The sequence below is a fragment of the Liolophura sinensis genome, chromosome 5 (assembly GCF_032854445.1).
Source record: "Liolophura sinensis isolate JHLJ2023 chromosome 5, CUHK_Ljap_v2, whole genome shotgun sequence".
Classification (NCBI taxonomy): domain Eukaryota; kingdom Metazoa; phylum Mollusca; class Polyplacophora; order Chitonida; family Chitonidae; genus Liolophura; species Liolophura sinensis.
The window spans coordinates 209,798-232,233 of NC_088299.1; the positions used below are offsets into that span (position 1 = coordinate 209,798).

The window sequence follows — 22,436 nt, forward strand, 5'->3', positions numbered from 1 at the left end:
TGAAGTGTAACGCCATCACGAGAGGGCTTGTGGCATCTGTCTTGTGGGAGCCATCAAGCAAAAATTGACGGTGTGTATCCAGATTGCTACCCCAATCAAAAGCCTAGGAAGTAAATTGGACACAACCCCATTTCACTGTCTTATAGGTTGCCACCCTCATCCATAATCAGTGCAATTACATAGAAATATTCACACTTTTCTAGCCATTTCATTGGTCAACATGCCTCAATCGCGTGAGATATCTGGCTCTACATTACAGAATGTAACGTGATTCATAATCACCAAGACAAGACCAAGCACCATTTGGTTTGAAAAAGTGTGAATATTTTCTATATTTTGACTCAAAGCAGGAGATAAAACAAAATATATGCATGGTACTTCTATGGAACGGAAGATAAAGGGTCCACAACTATTTCATTTTCGTATGAAACTTGAATTCACCACGCAGAGCTTGGACATGGGAAACATTTACGGTTCCATGAGTTGAGAAGTTAGTCTGTTTGAAATAAAAACTAAAAAGTAATGAACCCACAAAAAAAACAGAACAATCAATCAAGAAATAAATGGACATAAGCCCCAAAGCTTAATTTTTCAAAATGTAATTTGCCCCGAGCATTTTCTTACCCTGGCAAGTGAGTCTCTTACATTATCGTCATTTACATGTTCTGTGTCTTGAAATATATATATATAGTTGATAGGCGCCTTCGCAACGTAGAATGATGCATATGCCAGTGGACAAGACGGCACTTCCGACATCGCCATCAGCTGATACGACTACTGAATGTATAGAAATACTCACGATGAGTTCCAATACTGTTACAAAGAGATAAAATAATATACTTTTGCAGTAGTGACGGATCGCTCTTTATCAAGATCGGAATGTAACAAGCTGTGCGTTATGAGCTCATCTGTCGATCTGTCAATTATCACGTAACTGTCATGTAATTGTGTGATTGACTGGAAACAAATAAAAGTTACACGTCTGAATTTTACAGCATTAATTCCACTGAATTGTGTGATGAGAAGTTACACACAGTTTCAGAAATTACAATGAAGAAAATAACAGAAAAGAAGTAATTATTATTACGTTTCGTACATAATCACATCAGCTAAATTAAAATATTAAAAATTAAAAATATTAAAAGTGTTGTTGTTGCAATTGGCACATGTAAACTCTTCTATCACTGATAGAGTCATTATTTTACGCAGGTACACAACTGGAATTTATACAAGTACATTCACTAACTAGTCGCTAAATTCCGCTTTACACACCATCTTTCGCACAACTCGACCTGGACAATATGCGGAAAACGGACTAATTGATGGCCGTTACATTCCGGCCCTCTAATTGATGTTCTCACGGAACACAATTACCAAAACACATCATCTCAAGACACACAATTATTTGTGATAACATTTATGACAAGACATTAACAGTTTTACTCAAAGGCATTGAACTTAGACTTGTCCATCAACTTTAAGAGCAAACAGGAGCTATTTCTGTTGTCATCACTGATAACCTATCCCAAATACCACGAGTTTCAAGATCACAAGATCATCTACTTATAGGTTCCTTTGAGCAATGTTCCATTTCTAACGTTCTTACAGAAGTGGTAGGTATTGTCTAACCCATCGATTCCAGAATGTGTCAGCAAGGTACTAGCGTCATTTCCTCTGCTTATAGTTGTCTTTCTTGTCGAATACTTTAGGAGATAGATTTTCGCCATGCCGATCAACAAATGGTGAATGTTTGGAAAATTCGTGATTGGACGTCCATTTAGGGTGGCTTCTAATTCGCAGAATAACGTCTGCAAACCTTCATCACTCATTTTGATCGCCTGCTCGTGCATCAGGGAATGAAGAACTTTCTTAACGGAGCGAATCATTCTCTCCCAAATTCCTCCGAAGAATGAGGCGGATAGTGGGTTAAATATCCACTGTATGCCGTACTGTCTTAAGTATGTTCTTCTCAATCTTTGATCTGTCCATTATCACCAATGCTGAATTTTACAGCATTAATTCCACTGAACTATGCACATTTTCAGAAATTACATTAAAGGAATTAACAGAAAAGAAGTAATTATTGTTAGGTAATCACATAGGCTAAATTAAAACAGCGGTGTTGTTGTTGCAACTAGCACATTTAATCTCTTCTAACACTGATACAGTCATTATTTTACGTTGGACACAACTGGAATTTATACACGTACATTCAGTAACTAGTCGCTAACTAAACATGCGTACATACCGCTTCATCTTTAACACAACTGGTTACAAGTCTCATGTACCGCTGTACTTTGCTTGTGTGAGGGATGTGGCAGGGACGTTCAGCCAAAATTATACCCCCCCTCTCCCCCGCCACCCCCTTTCCGTGTCCCGAAGCCTCAAGCGGCGGGGCGTTGCAGACAGGCACCATACTCCAGTGCCGAAGAGTTTGGAGGCTTGAAGGGTTTACCGAACAGTTAGAGTGCTGTGTAAAAATAGAACAATCCTCCCGTAGAGTACAAATAGACGGCATAGGACTATTTGCGCAATTTTGTACATGGTGGTATATTATGAGCTTTCGACCACGACTGCTGCCATCATGAGATAAAAACACACAGTTTGGTTCACTTACCAGCTACATATAGACAAGGAAATTTAATTATGCAGTTCACAGCTTGGGCAGGTGAGCAGTTCAATATATACAAAACAGGTTTTACATGCTGGAAACAATCACTATGCATGGACAAAGTGGTGTGGAACAAGTGAAATTGAACTGAAGTGGAATTGAACATACTTAAGACAGTAACAAAAAAAGAGAAATAATGAGAGGGCTTGTGTTCTTATACAGACATGGAATTAGGAGACAATTAAATATCAAACAAAAGGAGGGACATTGAGCTCACTTGCACATTCAGATCTGGGTTATGTTTAGCAATATGAGGGGATTATAAATAGTCAAGCTTAAGAGCGTTTTTGGAGCAGACATTGATGTCGAATGTCAGAGAATTTGGGTTGTGATTTTGATAGTAACAATGGTCAGCCACAGCTGAACTCTTGTTGTTTTTGTGTTAAATATTTATTTATTTGTTTATTTTATTTATTGGTGATTGGTGTTTTACGCCGTACTCAAGAATATTTCACTTAGACGACGGCGTCCAGCATTATGGTGGGAGGAAACCGGACAGAGCCCAGGGAAAACCAACGACCATCCGCAGGTTGCTGACAGACCTTCCTACTTACGGTTGTGTAATATATGACGTTCGACAAACCTTTGACGTTTCGTGACGTTTCGTCAGTCCAATGTCCCTTTGCAATCACACACACTTAATTTTGTAAACAACATTACTACGTAATACATCGTCCTCTTGGTCTTTAAATTTGAAATATCTGCTTTTGCATTAATGTATGGCCAATACACGAGTAATACCTCCACGTCTCCATCGAGAGATGCATGTCATACAATATGCATGTGTACCAGTATGGACACCATTTGTCATAGACATGTATTCGGTGTATATTACAATGGGAGCCATTTGGTTCCTAGACGACATACATCTCAATAATGCCATCGTTGATCAACTTTACTTTTGGTGCACGTTCAAAATGCTATGTTATACATTAGTCTCATCTGTTAAGCTCACTGTATGTATATAGAGGAAATTCACAAAATAATATATAGGAGAGGTTCACAAAAAGTGCATATTGTAAGGGTACCACCATCGGAGAGTAAAGATGAGAAGCAACTGGCTTGTTTAACTCTCAGATAAACGATAGGCCTAACACAAGATCAAACGCAAAGACGCTTAAATAGGTTCAATACATATATATTTAACAAAATAGACAAAAAATGCAACTGACAATAATATACAAAACAATGCAAATAATTATAAGTAAATAAGTAGTTTATTCCCCAAATGCCCGTGAATGTGTAATTTCTTAGCGCTAACGCGTTGACAGTAGTGTCCGTGATGCCGAGCTGTTGATATATGTTTCCTCGGAAATATACACAAAGTCACATTCAGGGGAAACTGGGATGAAATGTAACTAACGGCACAAAGAGACAATGGGCGATACAAGCTCCAAAATAACGTCTCCAAAAATAGTATGGGGCGAAACACAGAAAATAGAGTACAAATGACGAATTTCGAATGGCGTGAAAGTAAATATCTCCAAACCCACAGTGAATGACAGTAAATGTGACTGCTCTCAAATGGACATGAGTAAATAACTGCTCACAAGTGGACTTCAGTGAATGACTTTGCTCTTCACAACTCAGCCGCTCATATTTATAGACTAACGTAAAAGAAAATTCTGGATGGTTTAATCGTAAAGATGTTTACAACACCGACGCCTATTTCCAGAATATTCACCCAATGTACAATGACACTAAACTCATCAACACCAAAGCCTCGAGAACGTTGCACTGAATTACAGTATATTAGAGTAGCGTCCATGGGACGGCCTCGAGCTCGCTGTGTTAAGTAATACACGCATTGCTTCCCGCACACAGTTGTGTCCAGACTCTGTAGCCGCCGATCATTCCACGTCCAGTGGTGTGTTCCCCGGTTGAGCCAAGCGGTAATATCTATTAGCGTGGAGGGTGTCAGTTCGCAAGAATCAAGAATCCCCCCCCCCCCCCCCCGAGACGGGGTGGATTCGGCCACACGTTAATGAAGACCGCCACCAAGTGTTGCTCGGGGCGCAGTCACTTGCACGTTAACGGTTTCTGGCAGAGGTTTGGTAAATTGCATCTACAGGCGTAAATCGCCTCTCTGGACCAGGTTCAGTTGGTGATCGTCGTGGAGATTGGGTTTCAGGTGAGGAAAAACAACGTGTTGCCTTGGGCGAAAGTGGTGCGCAGGATGTTGTTCACCTTGTTGTGGAAGACTTTGCCTGTGCTGGCAAAGAGGTTCATGTACGTACTGATGAAATTCTCGTTCTCAAAGTTGGGTGTCAGGCGCTTGGCAGGAATTTGACGCCCGCCGACATGCAAGGCGACGAAGTTTGTGTGGAAGAGCTGGAAATGGAAAAGGTTTATCGTAGCTCTCGTCAAAAGCCGCGTTGCTCACGCATCTCTTCACAAACGCGTCGATGAACTACCCAGAAACAGGTTCTGCTCGTTGATGAGGGTGTGGCCTTTCAACACGGAGAAATACTTGGTCAGCATGTAGCGGATGGGGTACTTGGCAGGAGCTTAGTCCAAGGCCTTGACTTTGCTCACAAAGGCAAACAGCTCCTCCAAGCGGGCCTTGTAGTCAGAGTTGTCCTCACCGGACATCAAGACAAACGCGTCCTTGGACGGGGTGAGTCGGAAGCGGACGGTCACGTTTTTGAGTGGGTGACGGAGTTGCAGGAACATGTCGCAGTGAAGGCGCCCCAGCATGTCTACCGACCGACTTTTGGCGGTGAGCTGCAGATGATGGTAAAACCCGCTGTTGCTCTCATCTAACTTGTCAAACGCCTCGGTAGCGTCCGCATACCACAAGGCAGAGGACAGCTGGGTGTTCTTGGCCTCCGCGCCGTAAGACAACAACGTCTCCAGATAGGCGTGGTACGGGTACATGTTGATAGAAACGGTGATGAGCCACACAGAATGTAGCCACAGGTTGGTCGGACGTACGACGTAACGACCCTTTCGGATGCTGGTGTCGACAGCACGGTAACGTCCACAAATCAAAATCACTCCTCACCGAATTACATCCAGCTGTGCTGCAAGTTCAAGAGCAGTTGCATACCCGGCTGAAACCGAGCCCCAATTGTTTCCGAAAGCGTATGGTGTATTTCCCGTTGCACATCATCGAAAATAAACGTCAAATCACCAGCATGAGACTTGAGCAAGACGATGTTCGTGTCATGTCAACAATCCTTTCACGGGCTTGGTGAGCGCGCTGGGCGAGGGGTAATATCCGGCAAGGTTAACTTATACTTAGTGCGGTGCAGGTGGTACTTGGAGTCTATGATTTACCACACTTCGTCTTGCTGAACGTTGTACCAGGTGTGGGGGTACTGTATTTCTACCAACCCAATTCCCAGTCACCACTCAAATGCATGGGCTGTGGGCGTTGCGTGGTGAGATGTGTCAAGGTATTGTTGGGGAAGTAGTGTAGCGATTTTGTTGAACACCTTTTGGTTTTATTGAACACCTTTTGCACAATGTACACGACTCTGTGATATTGGCGTGGTGGCTGGCTCCGGTAAAAAGCTTTTGTCACGCGTTCGTCCGCTTCGATCACCAATCATCGGGTAGTGTGTCGTACCACGACTGCCACTCCCCTTAGCACCAGACGACGCGTTGCGGAGGTGGGTGGATGAGGGCTTGACGACGCGTTACGGAGGTGGGTGGATGAGGGCTTGCACCCGTTTACCTGCCTGACCACGCAGGTAAACGGGTGCCCCATCGCGTATCTATCATCCGAGAATCTCGGTTAGATCGTGTCGTACGGGTGAGGGTGAGGTACAGTGTATGATGCCACCATGCCTGGCAAGATAGGTAGACTGCTCCGCCCGTGTTGGGCTGGGAAGAGGCGGGTGTGGAAACGGTGACCGGTGCCGAGGTCGTCCTAGGCGTGCTAAGGAGCGGTTGCTGGTGTAGGTGCCGAGGTTTGGGTGAACTGGGAGATCCTGTCAAATTCGACCGGTGAGTCGTGGGTTCGCGCGTTGCCGTGTTGCACTTGCCGGCCAACGCTGTGGGTAGAGGTGTGGACGCCAGGTTCTCGCCCGGGTCGGCACTCCGAGGATGACACGAGATTTTGCTCCGAGGCGGCGGGGGAGAAGCCTTCCAGGTCAACGGCTAACGGAGAATCTGGTTCAATTAACTTTGTAGAAAATGAATGGCGGACTTCTCTTAGGGGAGTTGAGCGCTGAGTTCTGCGCGCCAACCCACTTACCAAGGCTGCGATTTACAGAAACAACGGCCACGGGGCCTTTGTTCACGCGCAGGCCTCGCATGCACTGATTCATCCCTTGAGGCAGATGGATGGGATATGACACACGTCCCGTAACCATCGGAGTTAAATACGTTTGACGCCCGTGGCCGGCACCCAAAAACTGAAGCTGGGTGGACAGCCCTCCCACTTCACCAAATAGTACGGTTTTCCACGGCGGCGTTCCGTCTGTAAGTTCTTCTCAACCTCATAAAACCTGTCCCCAGCGGACGTTACCGGTTGCCCTTAGGTCCCGTAAAACATCCCGGCCAACCGTTCCCCATCCAAGTCCTCCACTGTGTAGACAGGCTGGCGGGGGTGGGTGTGGACGACGTGGAACATTTCCTTACTCCAAATAGGGAGACACGATTTTTCGAATTTCCCTTTGACTTTGAGCAAGGGCTGGACGCCGCTGTAAGCCGCTGGGCTGTTGGGCTCGTAGTACAATGTATGGAGAACGACATCGACAGGACTGCATCTCTCCATGGAGACATTACTCGTGTATTGATCATATATCAATGCAAAAGCATGCATTCACTAGCCACGTGACTTATAAAATAGGCTACATATGTGTATATATTGAAATAATGTTTACGTGCTAAGAGCGATAGCTACTACTTATTTTGCTCGTTAATTTTCATTGCAGAGTTTTCTCCCTTGATTACTGTCAAGTAAAAATAAGTATTCTGCGGTAAGTAACTTTTCGCACATTTAAACAATAATTGATCGCTCACTTCATCAAGATATTTATTATTCCCTGTTTTCTGATGCCTCCTTGTCACATTTTCTCATTTCTACTATTAGTATTCTCTCGTACTTTGCTATCACTGGACGCTTCCTTTTCCCTTGTGGTAAACACTCTATCCCCATCTTTCTGTATCCTATGTGAAAGAGCTAACGGCTTTGCCGTACGGGCAAACAAGCCTATATGTGTTAGTTGGTAGCTGTTGGAATATTGGTGCTTGCAGACATCTTCAAAATTTTTACACCGGTCTTCTTACATACCTTCCTCATGGTAACCTAATCATTTAAAGCCAATTCTTAAGTTCCAGCCCACGTACTAATCCACTTAAGAACGGTCTAATTAACGTTAATTGTGACTTTTATTTGTCATGTCGCGTACGAGGAAAAACAATTTAAACAAAAAGAAACCTTGAGATATGCTAATTATAACATCGTAATTCTTATGTTCCAACTTCATACACCAAACCACTTAAGAAAGAGTCGAAGGTCAATATTTGGGCTAAATTTGCCTTAAACACTCTGGGAACGGGTTTGTCACTTCAGTTTAAAGGACGACCAACGAATGTGCTTATTGTGCATGTGAACGGGTAGACCTGAAACCGAAGCCTACAACTCAGGCTAGGCTTCATGCACTAATGAAATACAGCCTATAGCACAAAATGATGTGCCATACACCAACAGATTGATAGTATGAATGTAAACAGTCAACAACTCAAAAGATTTTCCGAACCTATGTATGTCTAATAAAAACTCACCTGACAGGGTGACCAACCGTTTGCAAACATTCAGGACACGCAAACACTACCCAGCAGGTTATAGGCCTAAATGGCGTACGTGTAGTGTCCATCCTGGGCAAATTGTGGATTTATATAGGTTTATATGTAAACAACACTACCCTTACAGAGAATATGGCCTATGAATGACGTAGGTCTTGAGAGCAAGTCTTTCATATGACCGATGCATATGTGTTTTGGCAAATAGCTACAACGCAGAGCAGTATTTATTATTTATACATCAGTGAAATCCCAGTATTTCCTTCACTGATAAAAATGATATCTTCACTGGTTAGATATCACTTTTGTTATTACATTTTGCTTTTACACTGTTGGAGACCTTAACCCTTCGGTGACCGCATCACAAGGCCGTGCACTTCCTCGCAATATATTGTTCGCCTTTGTATTCATGTGCTTAATTCACGTAAATACCTATATTGCATTAGCATTAAGCACCTTTGTAGAATGTATAATTACTTACAGACAGTTTTTAAAACTGTAAAAAGGTTAGTGAGCGCGGACGTGAACGAAATTGCAGCGCTCGTGAACAAAATCAGAAATACGACGTAAATGGCACATTGCTTATTTTTTCACGGATGTAACAGATAAACTGACGCGCATTTACATACATGTAGAGAAAATGTCAGGATATAAATAATAAACTGAATATTGCACAGTGAAGGTTGAATACCATAAATATTGTTATCGTGAAAGACAGAAATGATAACCCGCTCGAATAGTATTCATGGTATTCAACCTTCACTGTGCAATATCCTCTATACATCACCAGACAGTGTATGCATGCTAACATTATAGTATTATGTTGTTGTTGCACAGCATAGCCTGCATCCACCACACGCCTCGCTTACGTTTTAGGATTAATTAATCGCTTGTTTGGAAATTGATTTAAGTGGAAACAAGAATCACCTTAAACCCAGGTGAAATCAGTTTGTCTGGAGCGCTCGTAGCGCTCCGTTCGAGTTACGCACTGACTGTTCCTACACGTATCCTATCAAAACGCTGTTTGGTCGCTAGCCTAGCCTGACGATAAGTAAGAAGCCCGATGTCGAAGATAAACATCACAACTTTCGCTCAACGGCCATGTTCGACCTCGCTCTGACGACACATCTAGAAAACGTCGAATTCTACCCACTGGTACAAATGTTTCAAATATACGGCACAATTTATTACATGCAGCACGTTTTTCCGTCCATGGTGGGCTACGTTCGCGACAGAGCATATGCTAGTACCAGGGGTTGGCTGGGTGGTAGAGTAGAATTGTCCAAATATTTGATGTGCTAATATTTGATGGACATACGGCCTCAACTGCGTACCGGTAGTCTAAGTTGCGCATGCACTTCCACAAACAATATGTCCTCGGCTTACGTCAAAGTGCGTGAGTGGAACAATCTGAGCCCCCCCCCCCCCAAAAAAATAGCATTAGAGTTCATGTTGAAATAAGAAAGACTGTCCCACATAGCTTTTCTTATTTCAACATGAACTCTTATGCTAATTTTTTTTTTTTTTTTTTTTTACAATTCATGGTATGATAAACGTTTTTTTTTTCAAAATGCATGATAGGACTGACCATGATAGGTGGACAAAGTTAATCTTATGATTATACCGGTAGCACTAACTGCTTTAGTGAACCATTCTTGTCTATTTATGACGTTAAACAAGAATCAGGATATAAATATAGTATACAGACCGCTCTTAAAAGTTTTGTCATGCATGTATGAATTTGACGCCATGTACAATGTACTTCCAGGCGCATTCTGTGTACACCTCGTATAAGAAATTCACTAATAAGATGCTTCAGTCATTTGCATGTTGATGCAGGTGGAAACCGGGCACTTAGATGCTTGCGCTGCAGGTAAACTGATCGTCACTTGATTTTCATTTGAACCGATTAGTATTTCCTGCCTTGGTGCAGAAAATTTCATTTATGTCAGGCTTCTAACAGGTTTACGAGTGAAGAAAGTCCGACAAAACCGGGAGGAAAACAGCTGCCTCTCGCTAAGACCCCACAGAAACCCAGACAGTTCCAGTGAGTGAGTGAGTGCTTGGGGTTTAACGTCGTGCGACGAGGAAGGAATACTTAGAGTGCATGCACGTGTAATGTGCCTCCTTGTTGCAGGACGGATTTCCACCGCTCTTTTATTTAGCGCTGCTTCACTTACCGAAGGCAAGTAAGTCGCCTTCTGTAAGACGACTTACCGAAGGCAAGAAAGCCGCCCCGCCCGAGCCATTATACTGTACGGGTCAACCAGTCGTTGCACCATCCCTTTGATGCTGAACGCCAAGCGAGGAAGTTACAACTTCCTCTTTTAAAGTCTTAGATGTGACTCGATCAAGGATTGATCCTGGATCTACCGGTCCCGAAGAGGACGCTCTACCAACTGTGCTATACGGGCCGGTCACCTACAGTGTATGCACCGCTCTCCACGCTTTAAATCACTGCCACCACCAATCACATTCTGGAGAGAATCTCCTGTATATTTATTTATCTGATTGGTGTTTTACGCCGTAGTCAATATTTCTCTTATACGGCGGCGGCCAGCATTCTGGTGAGAGGAACCGGGCAGAGCCCGGGGAAAACCCACGACCACCCGTAGATTGCTGAATCTCGTGTATAAGACCAAGATAAATTTCACAGTTATAAAGCATTGGTACATGACTATTCGTCTCTAAGACATCATTTTCGAAAGTCGTCTATAAAAAATTCAGACGTTTCAAAGAACATATACACTTAAACCTGCACGTGAAATGAAAGTAAACAATATGTATAGGCCAGAGTTCATTATTAAACAACTTCACGATCATGATGCTGCAGAGATATTTAATAATGAACTCTATCCGAGTTAGACGACTGTCATTCACTATATGCGACGGTTTTGCTTGGCCGCGACCAGCATGAAGACCTTTTCTACAAGAATAAGTACTTGGAAACTAAAGATTGTGACTGGCTGAAAACGCTACCCACAGCTCGTCTGTCGTCTAAATCAGCGAAGGAAAGCAAATGTGATTGACACAAAGCAGTCTGAGCATGGCAGCACCCAACATATGCTTCTGAATAACATAATGCCTCGCATATGATCGAGTGACCTCGATGGATGACATCTGAAATAAGTCCAGCAGAAAGAGGAGCAATGACAAGCCACTCCCAGGTGTGAAAAAAGTAGGTCATCTCGGATATAACTTGAGACTTCACATCAAACATATTTTACCTGAACATAACAAATAATCTTTGTCTTGGACACATGAACGTGGAAAACATTTTTTTACACAAATAATAAAACCAGATTTTATTGAGATGATGAGAACGATATTTATACACATGAGCATGACACCTAATTACTGGGCAAGGAAATACTTGTGTTCTTCCCAAATCCGTGAAGTCTATCATGGCGTTGAGGGGACATAAATGGAAACAGAGGTTTATTTATACCTCAATAGTCTAGATAAGTTGCTTGACAAGGTATAACATGCATGCACAGACTAGAGACCATAGCTGGAATGCAAGTCAAAATTAACACTGTTTCTCAAAAGTCGCTTATCTTCACGGCATTCAGCCACAAGAAAAAGTTTTACAATAGTTTGTAAATATTAGGCCTAATGTTGCTTAATAACAAAAAAACTACATCACGACATTAATTAAGTCTTGTACTTTAATAGTTAAGAGCGAGTTTACATCAGTTACTGTGTTTCAAGCCTGGACAGTGATACACTGCGTTTAGAATCAAAATCATGTTCTGTTCAAAGTTTGTTCTCAATCTTTTGCCAACACGGTCAAACGAAATGCTACATTTCTGTAGATTATGAAGTTTCATTTACACAGGATGTGTGGACGAAGGATTCAGTAAGCTGTACAGAACACATTTTTCTGATGCCCTCACCTATACAGAACACATTTTACTGGTGCCCTCACCTATCAGACACAATCAATGGCATTATTTACAACCCTGATAAACAATGCTGCCCTTCCATGAACCTCTTTCAGCGCTCGGTTTCTCTCCCGGAATCTTCAGGCACATGATAACAAACTGTCCATCACATCTTTGTGATTATGGGCAGACCCAGCCAAAGGGAATTTTATGAATGTATGCGAGTTCTTCACCGTCTACCACGTCCTCTTCCCCGGCCCCGCCCACCTCTGCCTCGTCCCCCTCGGCCACGACCACGACCTGCCACTGAAACAAGGGAGACCACTCTGTTAGCCACGACATTAAAGAACTCAATGCACAGAATTTTTTGGCAAAATTCATTAAGAAATAAATTACGGTATTCTTTTCAACCTTGCATGTCTTACTAAAACAGCATAACCAGGCATTCAGAGAATACAGGTAGCTCACTGGTCATGTGATACATTCAAATTTGACCTCTACACCAAAATGATGAAGAATGATTGACACTGTCACACACACACACACACATATTATTTTCAATTTAGATAGGGCTAAGATCTTGCCATTAAATCCAGAAGGGCAAAAATTATTTGACTGCCACAACTATGACTGTTTTATCAAACATGTAAGAATTGCAGAGCAGTGACTTCGTATGTTATGAATTTACTGAAATTTTCCTCAATTTCTGAATACATACTCTGTTCCTTCTTCTTGGCCTTGGCCTTTGGTGTGTCATCAATCAGGAGGGTGTCCAGTGGTAAACTGTCAGGTAGATAAAGTAGCGGATATTGTTACCACGTATACTCAGGGAGTCCAACTGCTGGGGATCCTTGTTCTTAGCTGTCATCTTCACTGCTTTCAAATGTGTGTTCATGCTGACATCCACGCCTGAAGTTATAGCATAAAAACCAGAAAATTTATTATTAAATATGAATGATATGGTGTGAATCAATGAAAGGATAAAAAATCATCTGCAAACGGAACTGCACAAATCTGACAATCCTTGAAAAACAGAAAACCGTGTTCAATAACACAGTATATGAAAATCAGCACTTTTACAAAATACAGATTTTTTACTATGTTTTTTGGTTACTGCATGAAACTTCAACATGTGAACTTAGCTATAACAAATTAGCCCGATTTTATCGTTTTTTTTCTGACAGCTAACTCATTCACATACTTTCATCTTAACACCATACTTTACTTCTAGCCTGGTACTTTTTTTTTTTCATTATTCCTTAATTCACAAACAGCACCACAAATGACAGGCTGCTGAAAGACCTTTCCACATATGACCAAAGAAAAAGCCAACATGAGCTGGACTTGAACTCAAAGCGATCACAAAGGCCAAGAGTGAGGGAGTTTTAATGTCGTACTTAACAATTTTTCAGTCATATGATGACGAAGGAGTCCTTAGAGTGCATGTAATGTGCTTTCTTGCTGCAGGATGGATTTCCAACGCTTTTTTATCTAGAGCAGCTTCACTGTTGGTATGATCTGATGGCCTTGTCAGTGACAATCACCAACCCAACAATCATGATGCTAGCCAGACACCCGTCCACCCGTCCAACTGGACGGGCAATCCAGCCAAAAGGGGTATTTTGGACGGGCAAAATTTTGAATCAACATTTTTTTGGGGGGGTTAAAAAACAAAATAAATATATTTAAGATCGTTCCATCGAAACATACGTGAGGTTGTGTTGTTGTTGTTGTCTGCATTGGCGCTCGTAATCAGTGACAAAATCAATCTGCAAATGACAAAGTAAGGATATGGATCCGAACTACTTTCGTCAAAATACGATATTTTAAGGTACAATAATAGTAAAGTTCGCGGGTTAATTTTGAGAAGGGCTTCAGACTCGCGCTCTGTACACAATGCCGACCGGAAAGGATCGGGAAAACCCGAAGATTGACGATTGGGACTGCAACTGCGTCGTCCGAGAACTTTTTCTTTCACACGTGCTCATTAAATTGTCAGTTTGTGCGATCGGTTTTTACTAGTTGTAGGCATGTCGGAAGGTAAAATTACGGACTTTTTTCGGTCAAAGAAATAGCAAATCCCAGTAGCAGCAGTAGCCATGTCGATGTCAGCAGCGAGAGTGGCGGCGATGAAGAAATTGTAGATGACCCACGAGACAGGAGTCCCATTAAGCGCGCGACAGGCACGGCGAGTCCCAGCCCACAGCCCAGTACACTGTTTCAAAGTGTATTAACATTATATGTATGTATACTAGATTGAGAATATTTTTCTAACATGTAAGTTTTCAAGTGTATTCATATATGTATTCAGATGACAGAAATGATGTTTGACATGCACTACTGTGTCACTGTGCCAAAAGTTAATTTCTCGACATAGATATGTGACTGATAGTACATGTATTTGAATTGTTTTTGTTTTGTTTTGTTTTTTTGTATTTCACAAAGTTTATTTCTACCTACTGTGACTTAGCTGCCTCAAATCGTATGATGATTGGTGACACTACTCTTTTTAGTGAGTGACAGTCACAGATTCAGTGGTGATAATTTTGCCTGTTCTCAGTCTCAGTTGTAAGAGCTATGTATACTGTATTCTGATTTGGTTCCGTTGCATTTTAATGTGAAGTAGTGTAACTGTGAGTGACATGCACCTGCTGTGCCAAATTACCATGCATTTTGATTGTTTTCCTTTTATATGTATTTTTGTGTATTTTATTGTTCACAGTTTATTTATTTCTACCTCCTGATTCACAGCATTCACATTTGAACTGTCAGAACTGCTGTGCCACATTGCCATTGTTTTCCTTGCATCTGTATTGAATTGTGTATTTTACAGTTCAATTTGTTTTCTACCTCCTGTTCACACTTGGTTGTCCAAAGCATAACAGATTGTAACCTTACATAGTTTAATATAAAATTTATGTACTCTTTTTAGTGATTCGCAACTCAGTGTCAAGTCATTGGTGGGAAAAGTGTGATATATTGGGTGCCCCTAAAAACTGTCAATTTCTTGGGTCCAATAGTAATACATTATTTCCAGTGATATAATGGCAATTAAAGCTATTAAAAGGTCTTGATTTTCAATGATACAGTGGCGATAAAATGTCTCCGGACGGCAGACCCCCTGCTTATTTACGGGGCCTCAAGTGGCGGCCCCCAAACCCCCTACCTTTTAGACGCCCTATTGTCAGATCCAGGCTAATGCCCTGCCAACAATGCCAACAAAACTTTGGTGGATAGAAAATGTATGCTTTACTGACACATTGTTGTAATTTGAACACCATGGTAATGGCACCCGGGAAAGGGCAGGTGCATTTCTAAATCAAGTTCACTTACAAGAACAACGGTGATGTGTCACCCTTAAACTTCATGCAACACAACATGACTTGGGTCCTTCTTCCTTAAGTGTAAGTGTTGTACAGGCAATCTAATTAGGTCACAGCTAGTCAGTGATCTGAGGTGAGGCTCACTTGGGTGCTTAAACTCAAAATAGCCAAGAATACAATATAACTTGTATGAAGGATTTTCTTGTGCTTCTCTGATGCTTCCTTGATAATAAGAAAAATTTTTCTTCTGATGAAGGTGAAATCCTTTAAAATATTAACACTGCTTAGTAAACAAGCGGAAATTTAGATTCCAATTATTAGATCAATATTAAGAAGAAGTGAAAACAGGTATCTGAGTAATACCTAATGCCACTGAAAGAAGTCAGGTTTCTGAATACAGATTTTCCTTTACTAAGGTTTGAAATTGTTGATTTGTTGAGGAAACTGCCCATGAGGTTCCAACTTCACTCCTGGTCAAAACTATTTATTTATTTATTTATTTGATTAGTGTTTTATGTCCTACTCAAGAATATTTCACTTATACGACGGCCGCCAGCATTATGGTGGGTGGAAACCGGGCACAGCCCGGGGGAAACCCACGACCATCCGCAGGTTGCTGCAGACCTTCCCACTTAAGGCCAGAGAGGAAGCCAGCATGAGCTGGACTTGAACTCACAGCGACCGAATTGGGTGAGAGGCTCCTGGGTCATTATGCTGCGCTAGCCCGCTAACCGACTGAGCCACGGAGGCCCCTTGGTCAAAACTATTGTTTGGACAGGTATTTAGATTACTGTATGCAGTGTACTTCAGCAGGCTAACCCCCTCTGTATAGGATGTGCAAATGCTAGAAATCATTTGAATTCATAAACTGGAATTCAATCTAAACAAAAACCTGAAAAATAAATTTGTCTATGGTTTGATTGGTGTAAAATTGGTGTATAAAAAATGTTATAAAGAATGCTATAAAATGTAACTTAAGTGTTTAGAAATGTCTGCATTCATCTGCTATCCATATTCCTATACATGTATATTGAAGCAGCATGTAACAAACAGAGTGGTGTTATCGAGAGGAGGGGATATAGTGGGGGGGCGTTGGGTGTTGGGTTTGGGGGGTGGGGGACGGGGAGGGCACTCTCCGATATATCATTTGCACTCCCTGTATGCGAAATCCTGGCTAACACACTATCTACAGTGCTGGCATACATGCCAAACATATCCGAATCACTATATCTCTAGGATATTTCCATATATGCGAACGATATAACCTGATACAGGCATGTGTCCATCTGTGTACAATGACTGTACATTTACACATTGGACAGTGTGGAGTCTGAGTGTGCCCCAATTAAACTTTAGATGTGGCTTGCTGGATCGATTTTCTCTTAATTCTTTTAGAAAGACAAAGATGGCGGCCACAGTAGGGTAGAACCTGAAAATATAGTTTGTAGTCAATTTGTGTTGTTACCATGGACTATTTTGGTTAGGCCATCCTAAGAACAGGTTATTTGGAATCGGTTGAGAATTTATTGTAGAGGAGTTTTATTGTGCCTTTAAAAAGTGGTAAGTGTTCTTTAGTGTCACTCAGACACGTTTTGGGATGTTTCCCTTCCATAACTCTCCCAACTGTGTTGCTCTGTAAGAGTTACCCTCCTCAGCAACTAAATATATATTACCTAATGGTTATTATTTGACAAAAATCACTTTTTCATTCCTGCTAATCACGATCTTCAGACTGTGAACAAATGCCATCTGTATGTTTATCTGCTCTCTGATGGCAAGTGCATGGGTTGTGCAAAATTTATTGGTTCGATGGGTGTTCTCGTGTGATCATGGTATGATCTTGTATCACTGAATTGAGACAATTCATTGGGATATGTTCATAGGACAACTATTTAAGGCTTGAAGGACTTACCGACAATTGTGCCATGAACTTGTGAGCCATTTTTCAACTCCACTGTCACAGTTTCGTGGCTTAACTTCATCAAAAATCTGCAACAGATTTAAAAATGGAAGAAATGAGCAATAGTATAACAAGAAGACATGAAAAACATGACAATGGAAACTATGATGTGCATATAAGCTACATTATATATATACTCCTCATCTCCCGGGTCCCAGGGTAAAAGGGTTTTACTTCACAATTTAGAGATCTTTAGATACAAGTTGAAAGTTTCAACTTCTAACTAAAGGTCACTAATGTTTACATCACCAAACTGTAGCTCTACAAAACTCACAACTTCGCTACGACATATTTTGATGTCACTGCGTGGAGTCATACATTCTTATATTCACTTTTCTTGGAGTTCCCAAATTTTGGCACCTCGCACCTCAGGGCACTCGACAAATATGGGCACTACAATTCACCTTTATTAAATACAAGCCTACCAGTCTCGAACATCACTGCCACACATTAAAACAAAACCTATCCAGAACAATGGCTGTCCTATGAACAATATCCCTTTCTGTGCTGGTTTCCTATATGGCCGAACATGGGAAGGTCTGCCAGCAACTTGTAGATGGACGTGTGTTTTTCCGGAGCTCTTCCCAGTTTCCTCCAACAATAATGCTGGATGGCATGGTGTAAGTGACATTCTTGAGTCCAGCGTTAAAACACTAATCAAATAAACAAATAAATTCTATGGAATAAAGGTGAGGCAAAATTGCAGCATGCATATTTGCCAAGGTCTGTACTCCCACACATTTTAAGGTGTAGAACTCCGTCACTAGTCCAATGGCAGTAAATGTAAGAATGTTTGACTCCATGTAATTTCATTAAAAAGTTAAGCACAATTCTAGGGCTAGCCTTCACAGCTTAGCCCTACCAATTTGCTATGCTTTAGCCTAGCTGTAGAAGATATCGCAGTACTCCTTTACTATTGTGCTCTGAGTGTTCCCACATGTATTCTTTGTAAAACCTACATACTGTTGGTTGTTGGCCTACATTGTTGACCCTGGATTTACCGTCTCCTGAAGCGGGCCACTAGAAAATTGGTAATTCCATCTGAAGATCATTTGGAACTAAGAGGCTCTGAAGGGGAAAGTTATGTGGGTACACATATCATCTGTGGCACCCGCTTTGCTGCCATGTTGATTTCCTCAAAAAATAAGTTCAGCCCAATTAACTTATGCACATATCACTTTTTTTTTTTTGAAATTCATTCTTTTCTATGTCGCACAAAAGCGAATGGAAAATCGTTCGCCAGTTTCTGAACCTCTGGACGAACTGAATGATCATTCCCGCCAATTTTTGAGGGCTGTATACATACATATATATATATTAGGTATAAATAACGTTCAAACGATTCTGCCACTTATGGTTTTGGACGTTTTCCTGGGTGATGGTAGACAAATGCAAAGTTTTGATGTTTACTTTTAGGTTTCATTCTAAAAAGGCAGGCCAACGACCAAACAATATGTGGGTTTTGCAATAAATTTGAAAGCTGAGGTTTCTATCATGTGGTAAAGTGACGTCAATTCATTGAAGAACCAGCTTTTTGCAATGAGCATCGGAGAAGTGGTTCAATGAGTAACAAAAGACGTTTTACTAAGAATCCAGGTTGTAACATTAATGGAGCGATTAATGGATTAAAATCCAGACAGTCCATTCCGCAAAGCAGTTTGCTGATCAAAGTGGGCCAATAAATCCACTCTAAAACAGCAGTACACCCCACTATCTGTCCAGTTCGCAGAGAAAAGGGTGCTTTCAATCACTCGTACATGCTTAAATCCATTTTAGATGAGTCATATGCAGAAAATCTGATAAACTCTAACTTTTCTCTCTTCAAAGTTGCTTGGGGGGGGGGGGGGGGGGGGGGCATGTGCCACGCTTTGCTGACATTAAAAATCCAGATTGTAAATGAGACCACTGATAGAAAACAAGGATAACAAAGTAGTTGGGCACTGGATAGCCACAAACCTTGACTGGATACCTTAACACTTGATTTTTGGAGGTTAAGACGATATCCTTCTGGGAAAATCTAAATTTTAGCACTAAAAGTAATATCTCATGACATTTAATTTGCCTCCAAAAATGCTTTGTTGTGGTCAGATTTTTAAATCATTTTCAGTGCTCCATTTCCTCAACCTTTTCTCATTTGAAAGAGCAACTGTCATTGCGATTTGTGCACATGTTTATTTTGGCCACAAAACTACCCTGGTTGGATTGGCCAATTCCAGGGCTTCACAAAAAGTGTAATTTTATGTCTACACAGGATAATGCCTTTAGAATATGCTTGAATAAACACCTTGCAAACATGTGAAATGTTGAAGAATTACAGGAAGTAATAAAAATATGAACACCACCTGAATAGCGAAAAGAAAAAGATTATCACTTCTACTATTCACTAGAGCAATATTCATGTTACTGAATTCATGCATAATATATGTAATGTCTGCTAAGTTTATGGACAGGGGTTCAAATACAATTACACTGGGCATTTGCCTATTATGGAAATTGATCTTGTGATTACTCGAATATTGTCTTAGAATGTCTATTTGGAGTATGCTTGCTCTATGACTGTGTGATGGTGGGCTGATTAGATGATTTGGCGGTTTCTCTTCAACAAAACAATCACCCTGCCCCATTTTATCTAGCTTTTCATTTTTGTAATTGCACCCTGCCCTTTTTGATAGCTATCTTGGGCTCTTTAAATACCTTTCTATGAATGCCCTTAATCTGGATAATATTATTCGATCTAGCTAATGTTTTGATTAATTCCTAGTGTATAGAATGTGTGAAATTGCACCACTACATTTACAATACTGCTGTTATAAAACGTACATACATTTCAACCCAAATGTATCATACAGTCCACCGTATGTTACGATACTGTAAATGATAACTGTATCCATTCAGACTCTTTACCACAGATTTAAACATATTTGTACTTTTCTGTTGATCGTTTTACACAAGAAAGATGGTGTGAGCTTGGCGATCGAATAACAGCAAAAAATCCCAATAGAAACGATCAGTTACGCAATAACATGTACATCTGTATGTTATAGAACAATGCCCTCCACTCTCTCATGTTTTGATTACAGCGGAAGATTACAACACCACCAATTTATGTATTGCTTGATCTGCAGCGATTACAGTTCTAATTCAATAATTAACGTTAACGTATAATTTAGCCAAGAAATCGGCTGTGAAATTTTAATATTGGGTAAGGCCTACTTCACATCCGAGAAGGGGTCCATAATAAAATATGGGTATGGGTATGGCTATGGGAACGGCCTTGTGCCAACTTGCTCAAAACGAAAATGGAAGCCAACACTTATGTGCCATGGGCAAAAAATCAGGTGAATTACATTTGTCAATGGCTTTATGGTCTTTCGCACAATCTTTATCTTATTCCGTGGTGCACAGACAGACCTATGTAGCTCAAAACAGACCTTACTTTTCAGTTCAACTGGGAAATATCCAAAAACGGCCAGTGCCCATCAGAGTTCTATAAATGTCTTAGTTTGCGAACAGACCATCTATTAAGTGGATTTATAAAAAGAGATACAGTGTGATAATCGGATGAACACATCGTTGGGGCTAACGAATTATTATTTGATTGGCGTATTACACCGTATTCAAGAATATTTCTCTTATACGACGGCAGCCAGCATGATATGGTGGGAGAAAACCGTGCAGAGCCCAGAGGAAACCCGTGACCATCCGCACGTTGTTGCAGACCTTCCCACGTAAGGCCGGAGAGGAAGCCGGCATGAGCTGGATTCGAACTCACGGCAACCGTATTGGTGGGAGGCTCATTATTGCGCCATGCTGCAGTGCTAACACACTCAACCCCAGAGGCCCCCCCCCCCCCCAGCTTACGATGGCAGCCATCTTCACATATCAGTAAATATAAGCTAGCCATCCTTAAACTGGATTTTGAGGCAATCATCTCATTATGAAATGAATCTCACTGTGTCCACCAGGTCACAGAACAACAAATATTATTCTAAAACCCATCTTTGACATCTGGATATATTCCTCTGGATTTTAACAACATTTCGGCTCGGGAATGAATTTACACATCCATTAGGCCTAGTTCTAATAAAGGTCATTTTACCTTTCATGCACAACAGAGATTGGCTTTTCAACCTTTCTACATTGGGTTTAAAGGCCCACTTCGTTCCCAAAAGTTACTTGCGGAGTGGCCCGAAATTTTAATTCCATGATTACAATTGTTGACAATAGACCTCTACGTTTAACTTAAGTGAACTTAACCCAGGAGCGGTTCATGAACACTTTTTCCGTGACACTCATCTTCAAATATCTACTAAAGAGTGGGTTTGCATCTTAACAGGGTTGCAAAAGGACATACTTGGGATGTGTTCGAGGCGAATTTCAACAAGCTGCAATGCTGTCACAGTTAACGTTAACCTGTACACAAAGGTAGCCTACATCAGGCGTTGTTGTTGCACATACATGCCAAATGCGGAACCCTTGTAATTGTCCAATATTAACCATTCAAACAAAATAATGCTAAATTTTCACCCAATTATCCTAAATCCATTTCTTCTTTTTAGTATCACCCACCGTAATTACCTCACAAGCTTCATGATGACTTCGATTTACTTTCGTGTTTTCCACATGAACCGGGCGAAAATGGCGGTCTCCAGCGTTCAACCAACGCACAGCATGGGGGAGGAGCTAAATGTGAACCGCAAGGCATGGAAATGGAAACGGCTGGTAGACAGTCATACTGCTCAGTACATATTATCATCTGTAATCTGGGGTATTCTTTTTGATTTCATATCATTTATTTTTAACAATAAAATATCAGAAAATTTTATTAGTTTAAACAATATTTT

At 41.2% G+C, this 22,436-nt stretch overlaps 1 protein-coding gene across 1 annotated transcript; it reads right to left on the reverse strand.

The window, feature by feature from the left end:
* Nucleotides 1–11,709: 11,709 nt before the first annotated feature.
* Nucleotides 11,710–22,256, reverse strand: LOC135465822 (small nuclear ribonucleoprotein Sm D1-like). The gene is given in 5 exon segments (XM_064743177.1): nt 11,710–12,615; nt 13,028–13,105; nt 13,108–13,218; nt 17,545–17,621; nt 22,171–22,256. Coding segments are annotated over 5 exon segments (357 nt in total). The 5' UTR covers nt 22,185–22,256; the 3' UTR covers nt 11,710–12,538.
* Nucleotides 22,257–22,436: the final 180 nt, after the last annotated feature.